Below are 14953 nucleotides of genomic sequence, written 5' to 3' on the forward strand. Positions count from 1 at the left end.
AGACCTGATCAACCTGTTCCCTCTCTTCCAACTACGCATCACCACCCGATCCTCCTCTCCTTCTATCTCACCTATCCCCTCTTTATTATGGCTCCTACCTCCTATATCAGCTTTGTCTTTCTAGGCTGTTGTTTTCTGTCTATCTTGCTCGCTCCCCCATTCCCGTCTTTCCCATCTCACGCTCTCTCTCTCTCTCTTTCTCTCTCTCTCTCTCTCCCTTTACTTTGTCACAGTGTATAGTGAGATTCACGCAGGCCAGCAGTTACCAGGCAACAGGCTAGAACTCTGAGACACATGCTCACCACCAGCACCAGCTCTCACTAGCTCTCCATCCTGCTCTCTCTCTCTCACTCATATAGAGCTAATATGGTTACTCATATCTTAATCTCAAAGGGTTCCAAGGGAGTCCATTTTGATGGTAGTTTACACGTCTGTTTTGTGAACTTTTACACAGGTAAAACTGAGGTAACAAGTGTAGTCCTTGTTTTAAACTGGGTTTGACTGATATTTGGTGGATTAACTGACTAGTATTGGGAAACATTATAGGAAAGGTTCAGCTCTTAAAATGAGCTATCCTCTTAACTGCCGCGTCAGGTCCAGATTATCCCACATGTAAAAATATGTTAGCAGCACCACAACCATGTTTGTAGGATTATCATAAGTAAGGGGGGGGATGTGGTGTAAATGGTTTATACTAAGTACAGTATCTTCATCTTGAGTGGAACTAGAGTGATCATTATTTAGACCATGGTGATTGCCTACGGAGCTGTGAAGGGAACGGCACCTCCATACCTTCAGGCTCTGATCAGGCCCTACACCCAAACAAGGGCACTGCGTTCATCCACCTCTGGCCTGCTGGCCCCCCTACCTCTGAGGAAGCACAGTTCCCGCTCAGCCCAGTCAAAACTGTTCGCTGCTCTGGCACCCCAATGGTGGAACAAGCTCCCTCACGACGCCAGGACAGCGGAGTCAATCACCACCTTCCAGAGACACATGAAACCCCACCTCTTTAAGGAATACCTAGGATAGGATAAAGTAATCCTTCTAACCCCCCCCCTTAGAAGATTTAGATGCACTATTGTAAAGTGGTTGTTCCACTGGATATCATAAGGTGAATGCACCAATTTGTAAGTCGCTCTGGATAAGAGCGTCTGCTAAATGACTTAAATGTAAATGTGAATGTAATTATTTGAACCTGCCTCAAAATTCCAAACTACACTCACCGGCCAGTTTATTTGGTACACCCATCTAGTACCAGGTCCAACCACCCTTTGCCTCCAGAACAGCCTAAATTCTTCAAGGCATGGATTTTACAAGTCAGAAATGTTCCACAGGGAAGTTGGTCCATGCTGACGCGATGGCATCATGCAGTTGCTGCAGATTGGACGGCGGTACACCACCACCAGTCTGTACCGTTGACACCAGGCAGGATGGGTCCATGGACTCATGCTGCTTACGCCAAATCCTGACTCTGCCATCAGCATGACACAACATGAACCGGGATTTGTCGGACCAGGCAATGTTTTTCCACTTCTGAAATGTCCAGTGTTGGTGATCGCGTGCTTCTTGTTGAATAACTGATAAGAGTCGAACATAGTGGACAAGTTGTGCGTTCAAAGATGCCGTTCTGGACACCACTGTTGTACTGCGCCGTTATTTGTCTCTTTGTGGCCCGCCTGTTAGCTTGAACAAATCTTGCCATTCTCCTTTGACCTCTCTCATCAACAAGCTGTTTTTGCTCACAGGGCTGCCGCTGACTGGATGTTTTTGGTTTGTCGCACCATTCTCAGGAAACCCTACACACTGTTGTGCGTAGAAAGCCCAGGATGGCAGCCTTTTCTGAGATACTGGATCCGCCATGTCTGGAACCGACGAGCAATTTCACGCTCGAAGTCGCTTAGGTCACTCATTTTGCCCATTCTAACGTTCAATTAAACATTAACTGAATGCCTCGATGCCTATCCAATGACATGGTAAAATATTTTTGTTGATTTTACGTTGAATTCACGTTAGTTGACAACTCAACCAAATGTATATCAAAACTAGACGGTAAACTGATGTCTGTGCCCAGTGGGACCTAACGTGACATCGTTGGACTAACTCCTCTATAATAACACTCAGTTCGAGAGTTGAGAGAGCTTATCTACTAAGATCTGCTAAGATCTGCTAAGATCTCATTAAGAGAAATGGCTCCTCATGGCTGCTCTGATGGGGTACATAACAGAGAGCTGAAACTATCTCCAAATCCTAGACATAGTAGGAAGCCAAGGTTTGAATACTTTTAGTAGGCAGTGCCAAGAGTTTTTCCTGACCTTGTGACATGAAGAAGAAAAACTACGAACAGAGTTTTTCCTGTCAGGCCATGTGATCAGGAAAACCTCCTGGCTCTATGTACAGTATAGACCAGTGGAGGTGTCACTTCAGTCGGAAGACATGCTCTTTGTAATGGCTGTAATGGAATGATATTAAACACATGGGGGATGGCATCAAACACATGGAAACCAATTGGAATGGAAACCATGTGTTTGATACCTTTCGACTCATTCTGTTTCAACCATTACAATAATCCACCCTCCTTCCACCAGCCTTCACTGGTATAGGGATGACAATCAACTATATACTAAGATACAGATACAGATATATCTTCAGCGTGCACTGATAACCACAGACATTGTATCGTTTTCTGATAACACATCAATTGTAACCCATTTATTTGTTTTGTTTGAGCTAGTTTCGCATTTACTTTTCACCATTTTGGAGGGGTTCCTCTCATAAACAATGGGGAAACATGCCACTGAAAAAGTCAGTGACAAGTCTGAAATTTATCTCAGAGATAGGAAGTCCCTAGTGGAACAGAATGCCCTTGTTTTTCACCTCAAAGCTGCCATGCGATCGATCATGTCGCTCTCCTGCTGCGGTGTGTTTTGATCAAGGAGAGTGGACTGGTTCTCTGGAGACCAGGAGGAAATCACAAATAAATGGTGGAGGGAAGGAGGGAGGGAAGAGGGGAAGACAGAAAATTAAGGCTTTGAAGAGGAAGAAACACTATCATTCACTCAGGTTCCCCCTAGGTAGAATTGTGCTTTGTAAATATGTTATATAACCAAGGCTATACCCACACACTTCACTTTAGAAATGTTGGTAGATGACAAAATGCACATTATAACCGGAAGAGGAACTTTGAATAGGCCTATGTGTTCTGCCATTGAAACTACTCTCTTTCATCCTATCTTATAATAGACGGTCACAGAGTGAGACGGATGGAAAGTGAATGTGATTGGTTGACTTGTTGCCAATGGAGGCGTGGTAAAAGTGGTAAAAGTAGTAACCAGGTCTCTCACCCTTCTATAGCGACGAGGAGGAGATGCGGAAGTCTTTCTCAGAGCTGGGGGACACCAGCCAGGCAGACTCCACCTCTAAACACATGAAGAGCATGGCCAGCGGCGGGAAACCCCTAGTGGCCATGGCCCAGCCCTCAGGAGCCCTGCTGTACAAGAACGGCTTCCTGGTGCGCAAGGTGCACGCCGACTCAGACGGCAAAAGAAGTACGTGCCAAAACCATATACATACATTTATAGCTCACTGGTAAAAAAAAAAGCAACTATCGACCCCTATAAATCAGCATAGAATGTGTCAAACCCCCTATCCGCTCCCTATCCTCATCGCTGTTTATTTGTTAATCCTACTCATTTAGTCTTTTGCTGTTATTTTAGCAGCAGCTACAGTATACTTCTTGTGGTCCACATACAGTAAATCGTATAATTCCTACCACTTAGTATGAAGCAATGTATTGAGGTCTGATAGGTCTGATGTTAGTATGGACATTTGAAGCTGACCTGAGTTTTGACCTAACTATTCTCCTGTTCACAGCACCGCGTGGAAAAAGAGGATGGAAGACGTTCTATGGCATTCTGAAAGGGCTGATTCTCTACCTACAGAAGGTGAGCAGCTCCTGCCGATGGGAGCAGGTGTGAAGAAACTTCTGCCACTTCTGTCCCACTTTATGAACTCACGAGACTTTCACTGTTCCACACCACAGAACATGGCAAAATGTTCTGAAACGTCTCAAAAAGACTTCCATGTCCAATCACTTTTTACACACTCGTATTCAGTAACGATACAGTTTCTGCACCAAAGAAAACCCCCCAAAAGATTGCTAAGACTATCCCACTTTGTTACAACATACCCATATATACAATAACATTTGTGATGCATGTATACCAAAATTTGATTGGCACACACTGAAATACTAAAACTGCTCATACAGATGCACTCTCCAACTATGCGGATGGATTTTCATACCCTGTTGACTGTGGATATTATCAGAATGAGATCATTCACAAAAGGTTTAGCCTTTTGTTCAGTGCCTTCAGACTACAGTCCTCAGACCTGGCACTGCCCTCTATGCCCATATAGACCTGTGGTCCTGGCCTTTGCTACGGGCAACCCTGTCAGCTTCTTGGGCTTGTGTTCTGCTAAATTTGAACGGAAGCAAGGGTCCCGTCCAGAGATGTTACCATTGCAACGCAGCTGTGCCAATGATTTATGTACTGTATGTCTATGGGCAGTGGTCTCTAGTCCAACAGTCATGTCTGCTTTGGGTAGAGGCAAGGCCCCTTACTGGGGGTGTCAAAAAGACCCCTTTCCTTAGTATGGTTTGTTTTGTAACATCCCAACAACAAGTCATCCTGCAGAAAGAGAGGTCGGGACACAGTTATCCTGATTCAATCATCCACAATCCAGTTACAATCAATGTTTTATGACTGATGACATTTCACACCGTAACATCCATTGCCAACTTACTGATGCTTAACATTCTCACATTACAACCACATTAGATTATCGGTGCTTAAAGAACCATCTGGGCATTGAATACACTACCCTGTGGTTAGAAGAACTACTGCGATGGTCAATAATGACATAATGATGTATTCACACTTTATGCTGATTGTCATTGTTTGACCATGCAGGGAGAGTACCGGCCAGATAAGCAGCTGTCGGACGAAGATCTGAAGAACGCCGTGTCCATCCACCACTCTCTGGCCATGAGGGCTGCCGACTACAGCAAGAGACCCAATGTGTTCTACCTCCGCACCGCCGACTGGAGGGTCTACCTCTTCCAGGCACCGTGAGTCCCATCCCTCACTTCACTGTTCTTGTCTCATTCATTCTTAACACACCTCATAGACTGACTTATACCTTGCTTTCTCACACTCCTGTAAGATCGAGCCATCCCTCGTTTCTACGAGTTCGGTTCACACACTTTCAATTGAATGCTAGAGGGTTCATTCTTCTGCTTGGAGCCATATCCTGCAACTTATTCTTAATTGCACAGCACACATCCGCCTCGGTCAATAAACCTGGGCTTGAATTTGCAAGGTCGCCCTCCTCCTCTTGTCTCCTTGTTTGAGCACTACCTGTCTCGCCCCAGTCTCTCCCCTTCTCACCAGCCAAATAATGGCTGTTGCTACCTCCTGCTGTGTGTGTGTGTGTGTGTGTGTGTGTGTGTGTGTGTGTGTGTGTGTGTGTGTGTGTGTGTGTGTGTGAGGAGGAGGGCAGTGTGGGGGTGTAAATTCAGGATGCAGAGGCACATGACGTGGCCACATGTCCCAGTCCCCCAGGAGGACCGGCTCTTCTCCAGTTGCAGCCTGCATTTGTCCCAGATACCTTCCTCTCTCTCCCGCTCTCCCTCCTTCTGTCTCTCTCTCCCTCCCTTTCTCTCTTTTCTCTCTCTTCCTCCCTCCCTCCCTCCCTTTTTCTGTCTCTCTCCTTTCTCAGCCAGTGTCCAGGGAGATGTGGCAGCGCTGTCTGAGCAAAGCAGCATTTTTTTAATTCAGCAGCCGTGATGATAATCACTAAGATGTTTTAGTTAGCTCTGTGCGGTGCGGATTGAAATGTGTGTGTGTGGGGGGAGGGGTGTGTGTGGTGTGTGTGTGTTGTGTATATGCATGCGTGCAAGTCCATCCTTGGTTTGTGTTTGTGCAACACAAACTCACTGTGCGTGTGTGCTTTGTCCACCATAGAAGTACAGAGCAGATGCAGTCGTGGATCACACGCATCAATACGGTATCAGCCATGTTCTCGGCGCCACCTTTCCCTGCAGCCATTGGTTCACAGAAGAAATTTGCCCGACCGCTGCTGCCAAGCTCCACCTCCAAACTGTCACAGGTACCCTCCTTTACACCATATCATCATATCACCAATCAAATTGACCATACCATATCACCACCATGATTTAAAAAAATCCCTGAAGGCACTCTTTAAAATTAATGAATAAATGTGATCATTTTAAATGTCCACAAGGACAAAACTCAGTCAGGCCTAGAGAGTTGACATGAGTGATGATGATGTGCTGGGAGAAAATGCATGGCCGTCTATCTTCCCATCACCCTGGTCAGGTGATATGGATGGTGAACTCTGAACTCTGAGTATCTGTGCTTACAGGAGGAGCAGGTCCAGTCCCATGAGACTCGGTTCCGGGCCATCTCCACTGAACTGGCTGAGCTGCGCTCGTATCCTCCAGACCGAAAGGTCAAAGGTCGCGAGCTGGAGGAGTACCGCCAGCGAGACGAGTACCTGGAGTTTGAGGTGAGCCCGAGGCGACAGTGTGTGAACTTTAAATGGCAACAGAAAGGAAAAGAAAGAAATTGGAATTTATTCGAGTGTTAAGTAATTATGCAGCACTGCATTTCTGTCTCATTCACTTCCTCTGCTTCCCCTCTTTGCATTTTTTGCCTTTTCTCGCTCTCCCTCTTGTCTCCTGTGCTCTCTCATCACCTGTTCCAATCTCCCTCTCCCTTCCCTCCTCTCCCTCTGTCTCCTTCTTCCTCCATCCCCTCCCTCTTCTGTCATGTAGAAAACACGCTACGGTACCTATGCCATGCTGCTGCGGACCAAGATCCGCTGCGGCGAGGATGACCTGTCCGTATTCGAGGTTCAGATCCTGGAGGACAATGGGCTGCAGCGCGCCCATTCCAGCCCCACGCTGCAGGACTTTAGCCAGGCCTCCCAGGGCAGCAGCACCAAGGAGCCAGTGGGCTGCAGTGGCATAGGAAAAGGCTCAAAGCACACCGAGGGCCAGAGATACAGCTACCGCCAGGCTGTCAAGAAGTGAGGCAGGGCGGGGCGCCGGGTGGTGATGACGTGGCAGGTTTGTCTCCCTGCGCAAGTTTTTATTTGAAATCCAGTGGAGGGGGCTTATAAGAGCTTGAAAAGGAGAGGGGTGAGAGTGTACTGTATACACCATGCCCCCCCCCCATGGCGCCCCCACCCGGCACCCCCGATCTCCTCGGCCAATAGGGGAGGTGCAGCGGTGCAGATCCTATGACTGGCCAATGCCAGCGGTGCGTTGGGACAGGAGGGAGGGAGGAGCGTTGGAGAGGTCATGTAGCTTGGAAAGAAGGTATTCCAGAGAAGGCTTGCTGCATACGTTAATAGACGGTACCATACCGTATGGTAAGACAGAGGTTCCTCCCGTAAGCAGTAACGCCGCCGTACAGGGACTCCCATCCAGCATCTTTTTCTTTCCTTTTCTTTCAGGGCACCTCTCCCACAAACCCCTCCTACAGCCTTTTTTCTTGAAATGTTTTCCTCTGATTTGGGACCAAACATGTTTACACGTTTGACACATTAAGTCTCAGATGACTGTGCTATTGATTTGAACACATGTTACAGTACTGTAGTAACAGGAGCTAGATCCTCGACTCATTGCATTTGCCGTTCCCTTTTTTTCCACGACATCTGGGTGTGTCCACATTCCATGAGGGAGGCTAACGACCAGGGTACTTACAGCTCCTGAACTCTTCTTTGGGGCAAATGTGATGGCAACAAGGTGGCTCTAGTGGATCAGAATGGCAGTGCACTACACACCCGGATCCACGATGGAGGCTCAGTTGCAGCCCTCCCTCCTGGCCCAAGTCAGGGCGAGAGACTATGCTCTCGTGACTTCAGACCGCTCCAATCTCTGCCCCCTCTCTCTCTGTTCCCCTGTTCTCACATTCTCTGTCTCAGAGAGGGGGTAACTGTGGCTCCCCTCTCTATCATCTTTTCCAAATGGGTTGTCAGAGTGGTTGATGTCATTTGAGCCACACTAGTTTACTACTGTACAGCTACACACAAGTTAAAAAAATGTAATTGTACTTAATAATCCTCTCAGCAAGAGAGGCCCATTGTTTCTTAATTGCTTTTCCTTAAAGGGGCTTTCTGCGATTAATATATATGCCCATTGATTCTTGAAGAATAAAACTATCAATGCCTCATGAGCTTAGTTCAACCCAAAATATAAACTTGTTTCACTCCTTTGTTTGTAAACAATGTAATTGTAAACAAACATGGTATAGCCTCAAAACGCCATCCCCATCCCTCAGCTGTTTACCAAATCAGTGGTAGGGTAACCGCTATGTTATTGTTCAAAACTGCAGATTGCCCCTTTAATAACAGTTGTTAACCCTCCTACCTAGCCAGTTGTTTTAGCTTTGTCTTGCAGCAGGCTTCTTTTTACTACTCTGTGCGTGAATGTTGTTTTTTCTCAGCATGCCTGCATCGAGCTCTGCCTTTTTCTTCTGTTTGGGGAAAAAAAAATGTTTGGGTTATGTTGTCTTTGTACCAATCCTGTTGTATTGACATGTCTTCCCTGTTACTCCCTGTGTAATCACTCGTTTATAAGACCTGTTTTAACACTCACCAGGCAGACCCTGAATGTACTTGTTTTTTCAATATTTGTACAGCATTTTACAATAACCTGTTGATGTTGGACATTCTCCCCCTCCTCCTGTGTACTGTTACAAGTGTCATTATACATAAGTGTTATTATAGTAAACGTATGGCATATGTTTTCTAATAACCTGCCAACTACTATATTATGCTTATATTGTATGATACATTATATATGTCGTTTTACAATATATCCTGGTGAATATGCATAAAATAAACATAGAGTTGATATTATACATTCCCTGTATTTAAATGTCCTGAAAGTGATCTATGATAATCATGTGTTTTTACATAGTATTCTGTATGTAAAGGGTCAATAAAGGCACCAGCACAGTCTTGAGTTTTGTCTAAATGCCTATGTATCTATCAAACAATGATGAGATTGAGAAAGGAGATCTAGCGAGGTGGGACAATACCATAATCAAATTCCCATCATTATTTCAACTCCCTGGCCTGAAGTATTCTGAAGCGAGTGAGAGGGGCATTCTTCTTTAAATTGGTAGCATGATTCACTTTGAAGGTATTTGTTGATGTTGTCACAGCGTAATGTTTTGCTGTTGTTGCTACATGAAAAACAGACATATGGAATAATGTAGTGGGTGTATGTGTAATGTGCCAAATGCGTGAGCAGGGCCTTGTAGGCTAATAGACGGGGGGAAGCAGCAAGACATTTACTGACGGAATATGTATGGAAGCATATCCATACCATATCCTCAATCAATGTAAAGAAAAATAATCAACATAGCTATTTCATGACATACCTTCAGTTTCAAGCTACTCAGGCTTTCAAATGTCGGCCTTGAACAGCTGTAATGCCAGCATCGTACCAGCAGAGAGAGCTGTTTAGCAGGACATTCAGTTACCTTTCAGCCATAACATTGCTGCACCTGCACTGCACAAGCTTTTTAGGGTGGCCCATTGGCAGTCTCTGGATATGGAGTACTGCTGTGTGTGTGTGTGTGTGTGTGTGTGTGTGTGTGTGTGTGTGTGTGTGTGTGTGTGTGTGTGTGTGTGTGTGTGTGTGTGTGTGTGTGTGTGTGTGTGTGTGTGTGTGTGTCTGTGTCTGTCTGTCTGTGTCTGTCTGTGTGTGTACATCTGAGGAGATGTGTTTCTGTTCTGCTGTAAGTTTGTGAATGTCATTGAATGCAGCATGCTGCGACCTGGCCGACCTGCTGTTCTACTAAGGAGCCTATTTAAGGAATGTGGCTGAGGATAATGGTCTAGCCAGTGCATTCATGTGATGTTTTAAAGCAGGAATGGTTTATCCAGCTGTGTCCATTAACTTTAGTTACCTTGCTGGAAATGTTTTTTTTGTACAATTTTAGTACAGATAATTGAATGTTAGGTCTAAGTTTAGCATGGTGTATTTTGCCTCTCGTCTTTTCCTATCTCACCTCAGTCATTTTCACATTTTTCTCCTTCCTTTTCCATGATCTCTTCCCCACTCCAGTCTCCTCTGCTCATGCTTTCTTTCCCTCTCTATTCTCCCCTCCACTCCTCCTCCTCTCTCGTATCACTTCACTTTCCCTCTGTCATTGATATATTGTCAGTTTGTTCTGCCCTCTGTCTCCATCATCATCTCACTGCTATCACTTTCCTAGATAATCTTTTAGGAAGCTGCCTTTATCAGATAACTGTATGTGTATATTGTTACTATAACTGTATGTGTATATTGTTACTATATGATGATATAAACCTTTAATTGTATTGTACCGATGTTACAACTGTGATATTACTGCTTGGTACTTGTATTTATTGATAGTGTTTGACACTGGTGGGATATGTGGCCAGGGTAGTCTACCACAGAATGACATGTCCCCTCGGACATTGGAGGGAACAGGGTAAGGACTGAGGGCCTTTTACATACAAAGGGACATTATGTAGTTCAATCAACAGGTGAACAACTGAAAATCTAATCTCTCACACACTATTTGTTCATATCATAGGGTCTATGCAATACATGCCCTGTTTCATGTGTCCCAGGCACTAACCATGAGGGAGAGAGGCACAGACAGTTTAATACCGTATAGAATCTGTTATAAAGCAGTATGATAGCCGGCACTAGCCTCAGCTTCAACCTCAGCGAGCTCTCTATGCCCACTCTGACACCCTGCCCCCTCTGACATCATCACAGAGCAGCTGCAGGGTCTCCATGGCACTGGTTTGCATTGAAACCGCTAGTTCCCTCCAAGTGTTGGCTCTATGATACTGAAATGAAAGCCTAGGTGTTACTGTATGTTCAACCCATTCCCAGCCAGCACTTCTGAATGTGACGTGTATATATATATATATATATGTTTATATATATATATATATATATATATATATATATAAACAGCATGAGATAATATTATTATGGTCTGCTTTCCTTTGTATTATGTTTAGTGTATTTAATGAAAGGTTAATATACAGAAGAACATTTTTGTCCTTCAGTTCATTGTCATGTTTTTTGTTTTATAAAGCTGAATAAAGTCAATGTATTTAATGCTGTTTTATGCTGATGTGTTGTAGACACCACACCAACGCTTTCAAAACTGTGATATTATACACTACAGTGGGGTTCTGACTCATTTCAGTTTTCTTAGACTGCTGCCAATGAGAGACATTTAAAATGTTTTTACTTGGATTGTTTTACTCATTTTAGCTGTACATGTGTCCACCACCTGTTAAAACCTCACCTCTGTAAGAACACATTGTTTGTATATGAGCTTTTCTTTTGGGAAGCATAGAGGAAAAATAAAAGTGTTTCAAAAAGTGACTCATGTCTGTGCATTTCTTTCTTTTGTGAAATATCAAAGTCAAAGTACATAAAATAATATACCACCACACATGGAGCCAGACTGTTTGCACCTGTCATTTCAAAAGGGAATTAAACATTGATTTTAAACTGGGTGGTTCGAGCCCTGAATGCTGATTGGCTGACAGCCATGGTATATCAGACCGTATACCATGGATATGATAAAACAATTACTTGTACTGCTCTAATTATGTTGGTAACCAGTTTATAATAGCAATGAGGCACCTGAGGGATTTGTGATATATGGCCAATATACCACAGCTAAGGGATATTTCCAGGCACTACGCGTAGCATCATATATTGGCCATATACCACACCTCCTCGGGTCTTATTGCTTAAGTATAAAGTGGGTAAGACATGATCATGATGCCATTAGTATCCTTCACAGCCGTGTGTGTGTGTGCGTGTGTGCGTGTGTGTCTGTCACAGACCTTTTAAACACGTATCACTTTTTAATAACAATATCACAGTGATCTAGGTCTTTGGCATGATGTCACACATTAAGCAGCAACGTCAGACAAGGGTGTCATGCCCCAATTATTTTAGACAGGGGAACGAAGTACGTGAGGATATACACTGCTCAAAAAAATAAAGGGAACACTTAAACAACACAATGTAACTCCAAGTAAATCACACTTCTGTGAAATCAAACTGTCCACTTAGGAAGCAACACTGATTGACAATAAATTTCACATGCTGTTGTGCAAATGGAATAGACAACAGGTGGAAATTATAGGCAATTAGCAAGACACCCCCAATAAAGGAGTGGTTCTGCAGGCGGGGACCACAGACCACTTCTCAGTTCCTATGCTTCCTGGCTGATGTTTTGGTCACTTTTGAATGCTGGCGGTGCTTTCACTCTAGTGGTAGCATGAGACGGAGTCTACAACCCACACAAGTGGCTCAGGTAGTGCAGCTCATCCAGGATGGCACATCAATCCGAGCTATAGCAAGAAGCTTTGCTGTGTCTGTCAGCGTAGTGTCCAGAGCATGGAGGCGCTACCAGGAGACAGGCCAGTACATCAGGAGACGTGGAGGAGGCCGTAGGAGGGCAACAACCCAGCAGCAGGACCGCTACCTCCGCCTTTGTGCAAGGAGGAGCAGGAGAAGCACTGCCAGAGCCCTGCAAAATGACCTCCAGCAGGCCACAAATGTGCATGTGTCTGCTCAAACGGTCAGAAACAGACTCCATGAGGGTGGTATGAGGGCCCGACGTCCACAGGTGGGGGTTGTGCTTACAGCCCAACACCGTGCAGGACGTTTGGCATTTGCCAGAGAACACCAAGATTGGCAAATTCGCCACTGGCGCCCTGTGCTCTTCACAGATGAAAGCAGGTTCACACTGAGCATGTGACAGACGTGACAGAGTCTGGAGACGCCGTGGAGAACGTTCTGCTGCCTGCAACATCCTCCAGCATGACCGGTTTGGCGGTGGGTCAGTCATGGTGTGGGGTGGCATTTCTTTGGGGGGCCGCACAGCCCTCCATGTGCTCGCCAGAGGTAGCCTGACTGCCATTAGGTACCGAGATGAGATCCTCAGACCCCTTGTGAGACCATATGCTGGTGCGGTTGGCCCTGGGTTCCTCCTAATGCAAGACAATGCTAGACCTCATGTGGCTGGAGTGTGTCAGCAGTTCCTCCAAGAGCAAGGCATTGATGCTATGGACTGGCCCGCCCGTTCCCCAGACCTGAATCCAATTGAGCACATCTGGGACATCATGTCTCGCTCCATCCACCAACATCACGTTGCACCACAGACTGTCCAGGAGTTGGCGAATGCTTTAATCCAGGTCTGGGAGGAGATCCCTCAGGAGACCATCCGCCACCTCATCAGGAGCATGCCCAGGCGTTGTAGGGAGGTCATACAGGCACGTGGAGGCCACACACACTACTGAGCCTCATTTTGACTTGTTTTAAGGACATTACATCAAAGTTGGATCAGCCTGTAGTGTGGTTTTCCACTTTAATTTTGAGTGTGACTCCAAATCCAGACCTCCATGGGTTGATAAATTGGATTTCCATTGATTATTTTTGTGTGATTTTGTTGTCAGCACATTCAACTATGTAAAGAAAAAAGTATTTAATAAGATTATTTCTTTCATTCAGATCTAGGATGTGTTGTTTAAGTGTTCCCTTTATTTTTTTCAGCAGTATATATTTTATATTTGAGATTCTTCAAAGTAGCCACCCTTTGCTTGACAGCTTTGCACACTCTTGGCATTCTCTCAACCAGCTTCATAGGGTAATCACCTGGAATGCATTTCAATTAATAGGTGTGCCTTGTTAAAAGTTAATTTGTGGAATTTCTTTCCTTCTTAATGCGTTTGAGCCAATCAATTGTGTTGTGACAAGGTAAGGGGGGTATACAGAAGACAGCCCTATTTGATAAAAGACCAAGTCCATATTATGGCAAGAACAGCTCAAATAAGCTAAGAGAAGCGACATTCCATCATTACTTTAAGACATGAAGGTCAGTCAGTACGGAACATTTCAAGAACTTTGAAAGTTTCTTCAAGTGCAGTCGCAAAAACCATCAATCGCTATATTGAAACTGACTCTCACGAGGACCACCACAGGAATGGAAAACCCAGAGTTACCTGTGCTGCAAAGGATATGTTCATTAAAGTTACCAGCCTCAGAAATTGCAGCCCAAATAAATGCTTCACAGAGTTCAAGTAACATACACATCTCAACATCAACTGTTCAGAGGAGACTGCGTGAATCAGGCCTTCATGGCCCAATTGTTGCAAAGAAACCACTACTAAAGGACACCAATAAGAAAAAGAGACTTGCTTGGGCCAAGAAACCTGAGCAATGTACATTAGACCGGTGGAAATCTGTCCTTGGTCTGATGAGTCCAAATGTGAGATTTTTGGATCCAACCGCCATGTCTTTGTGAGATGCAGAGTAGGTGAACGGATGATCTCCGCATGTGTGGTTCCCACTGTGAAGCATGGAGCAGGAGGTGTGAAGGTGTGGGGGTGCTTTGCTGGTAACCCTGTCAGTGATTTATTTAGGATTCAAGGCACACTTAACCAACATGGCTACCACAGCATTCTGCAGAGATACGCCATCCCATCTGGTTTGTGCTTAGTGGGACAATCATTTGTTTTTCAAGAGGACAATGACCCAACACACATCCAGGCTGTGTAAGGGCTATTTGACCAAGAAGGAGAGTGATGGAGTGCTGCATCAGATGACCTAGCCTGCACAATCACCCGACCTCAACCCAATTGAGATGGTTTGGGATGAGTTGGTCCGCAGAGTGAAGGAAAAGCAGCCAACAAGCGCTCAGCATATGTGGGGACTCCTTCAAGACTGTTGGAAAAGCATTCCTCATGAAGCTGGTTGAGAGAATGCCAAGAATGTGCAAAGCTGTCATCAAGGCAAAGCGTGGCTACTTTGAAGAATATAAAATATAAAATACATTTACTGTGCCCACAA

The 14953-nt window shown here is 45.0% G+C and overlaps 1 protein-coding gene across 2 annotated transcripts in view; it reads left to right on the plus strand.

The window, feature by feature from the left end:
• LOC106589263 (PH and SEC7 domain-containing protein 1) overlaps positions 1-9052 on the plus strand; it is a 64293-nt gene extending 55241 nt beyond the window's left edge. For both annotated transcript variants that reach the window (XM_014178990.2, XM_014178988.2), the window contains exons 9-14: positions 3352-3545; positions 3871-3941; positions 4971-5128; positions 6024-6168; positions 6445-6588; positions 6857-9052. In XM_014178990.2, coding sequence (XP_014034465.2) covers positions 3352-3545; positions 3871-3941; positions 4971-5128; positions 6024-6168; positions 6445-6588; positions 6857-7114 — 970 coding nt within the window. In that variant the 3' untranslated portion in view covers positions 7115-9052. The remainder of the gene's footprint in view (positions 1-3351; positions 3546-3870; positions 3942-4970; positions 5129-6023; positions 6169-6444; positions 6589-6856) is intronic.
• The last annotated feature ends 5901 nt before the right edge of the window (positions 9053-14953 follow it).

Source organism: Salmo salar, chromosome ssa28 (genome assembly GCF_905237065.1).
Source record: "Salmo salar chromosome ssa28, Ssal_v3.1, whole genome shotgun sequence".
Lineage (NCBI taxonomy): Eukaryota > Metazoa > Chordata > Actinopteri > Salmoniformes > Salmonidae > Salmo > Salmo salar.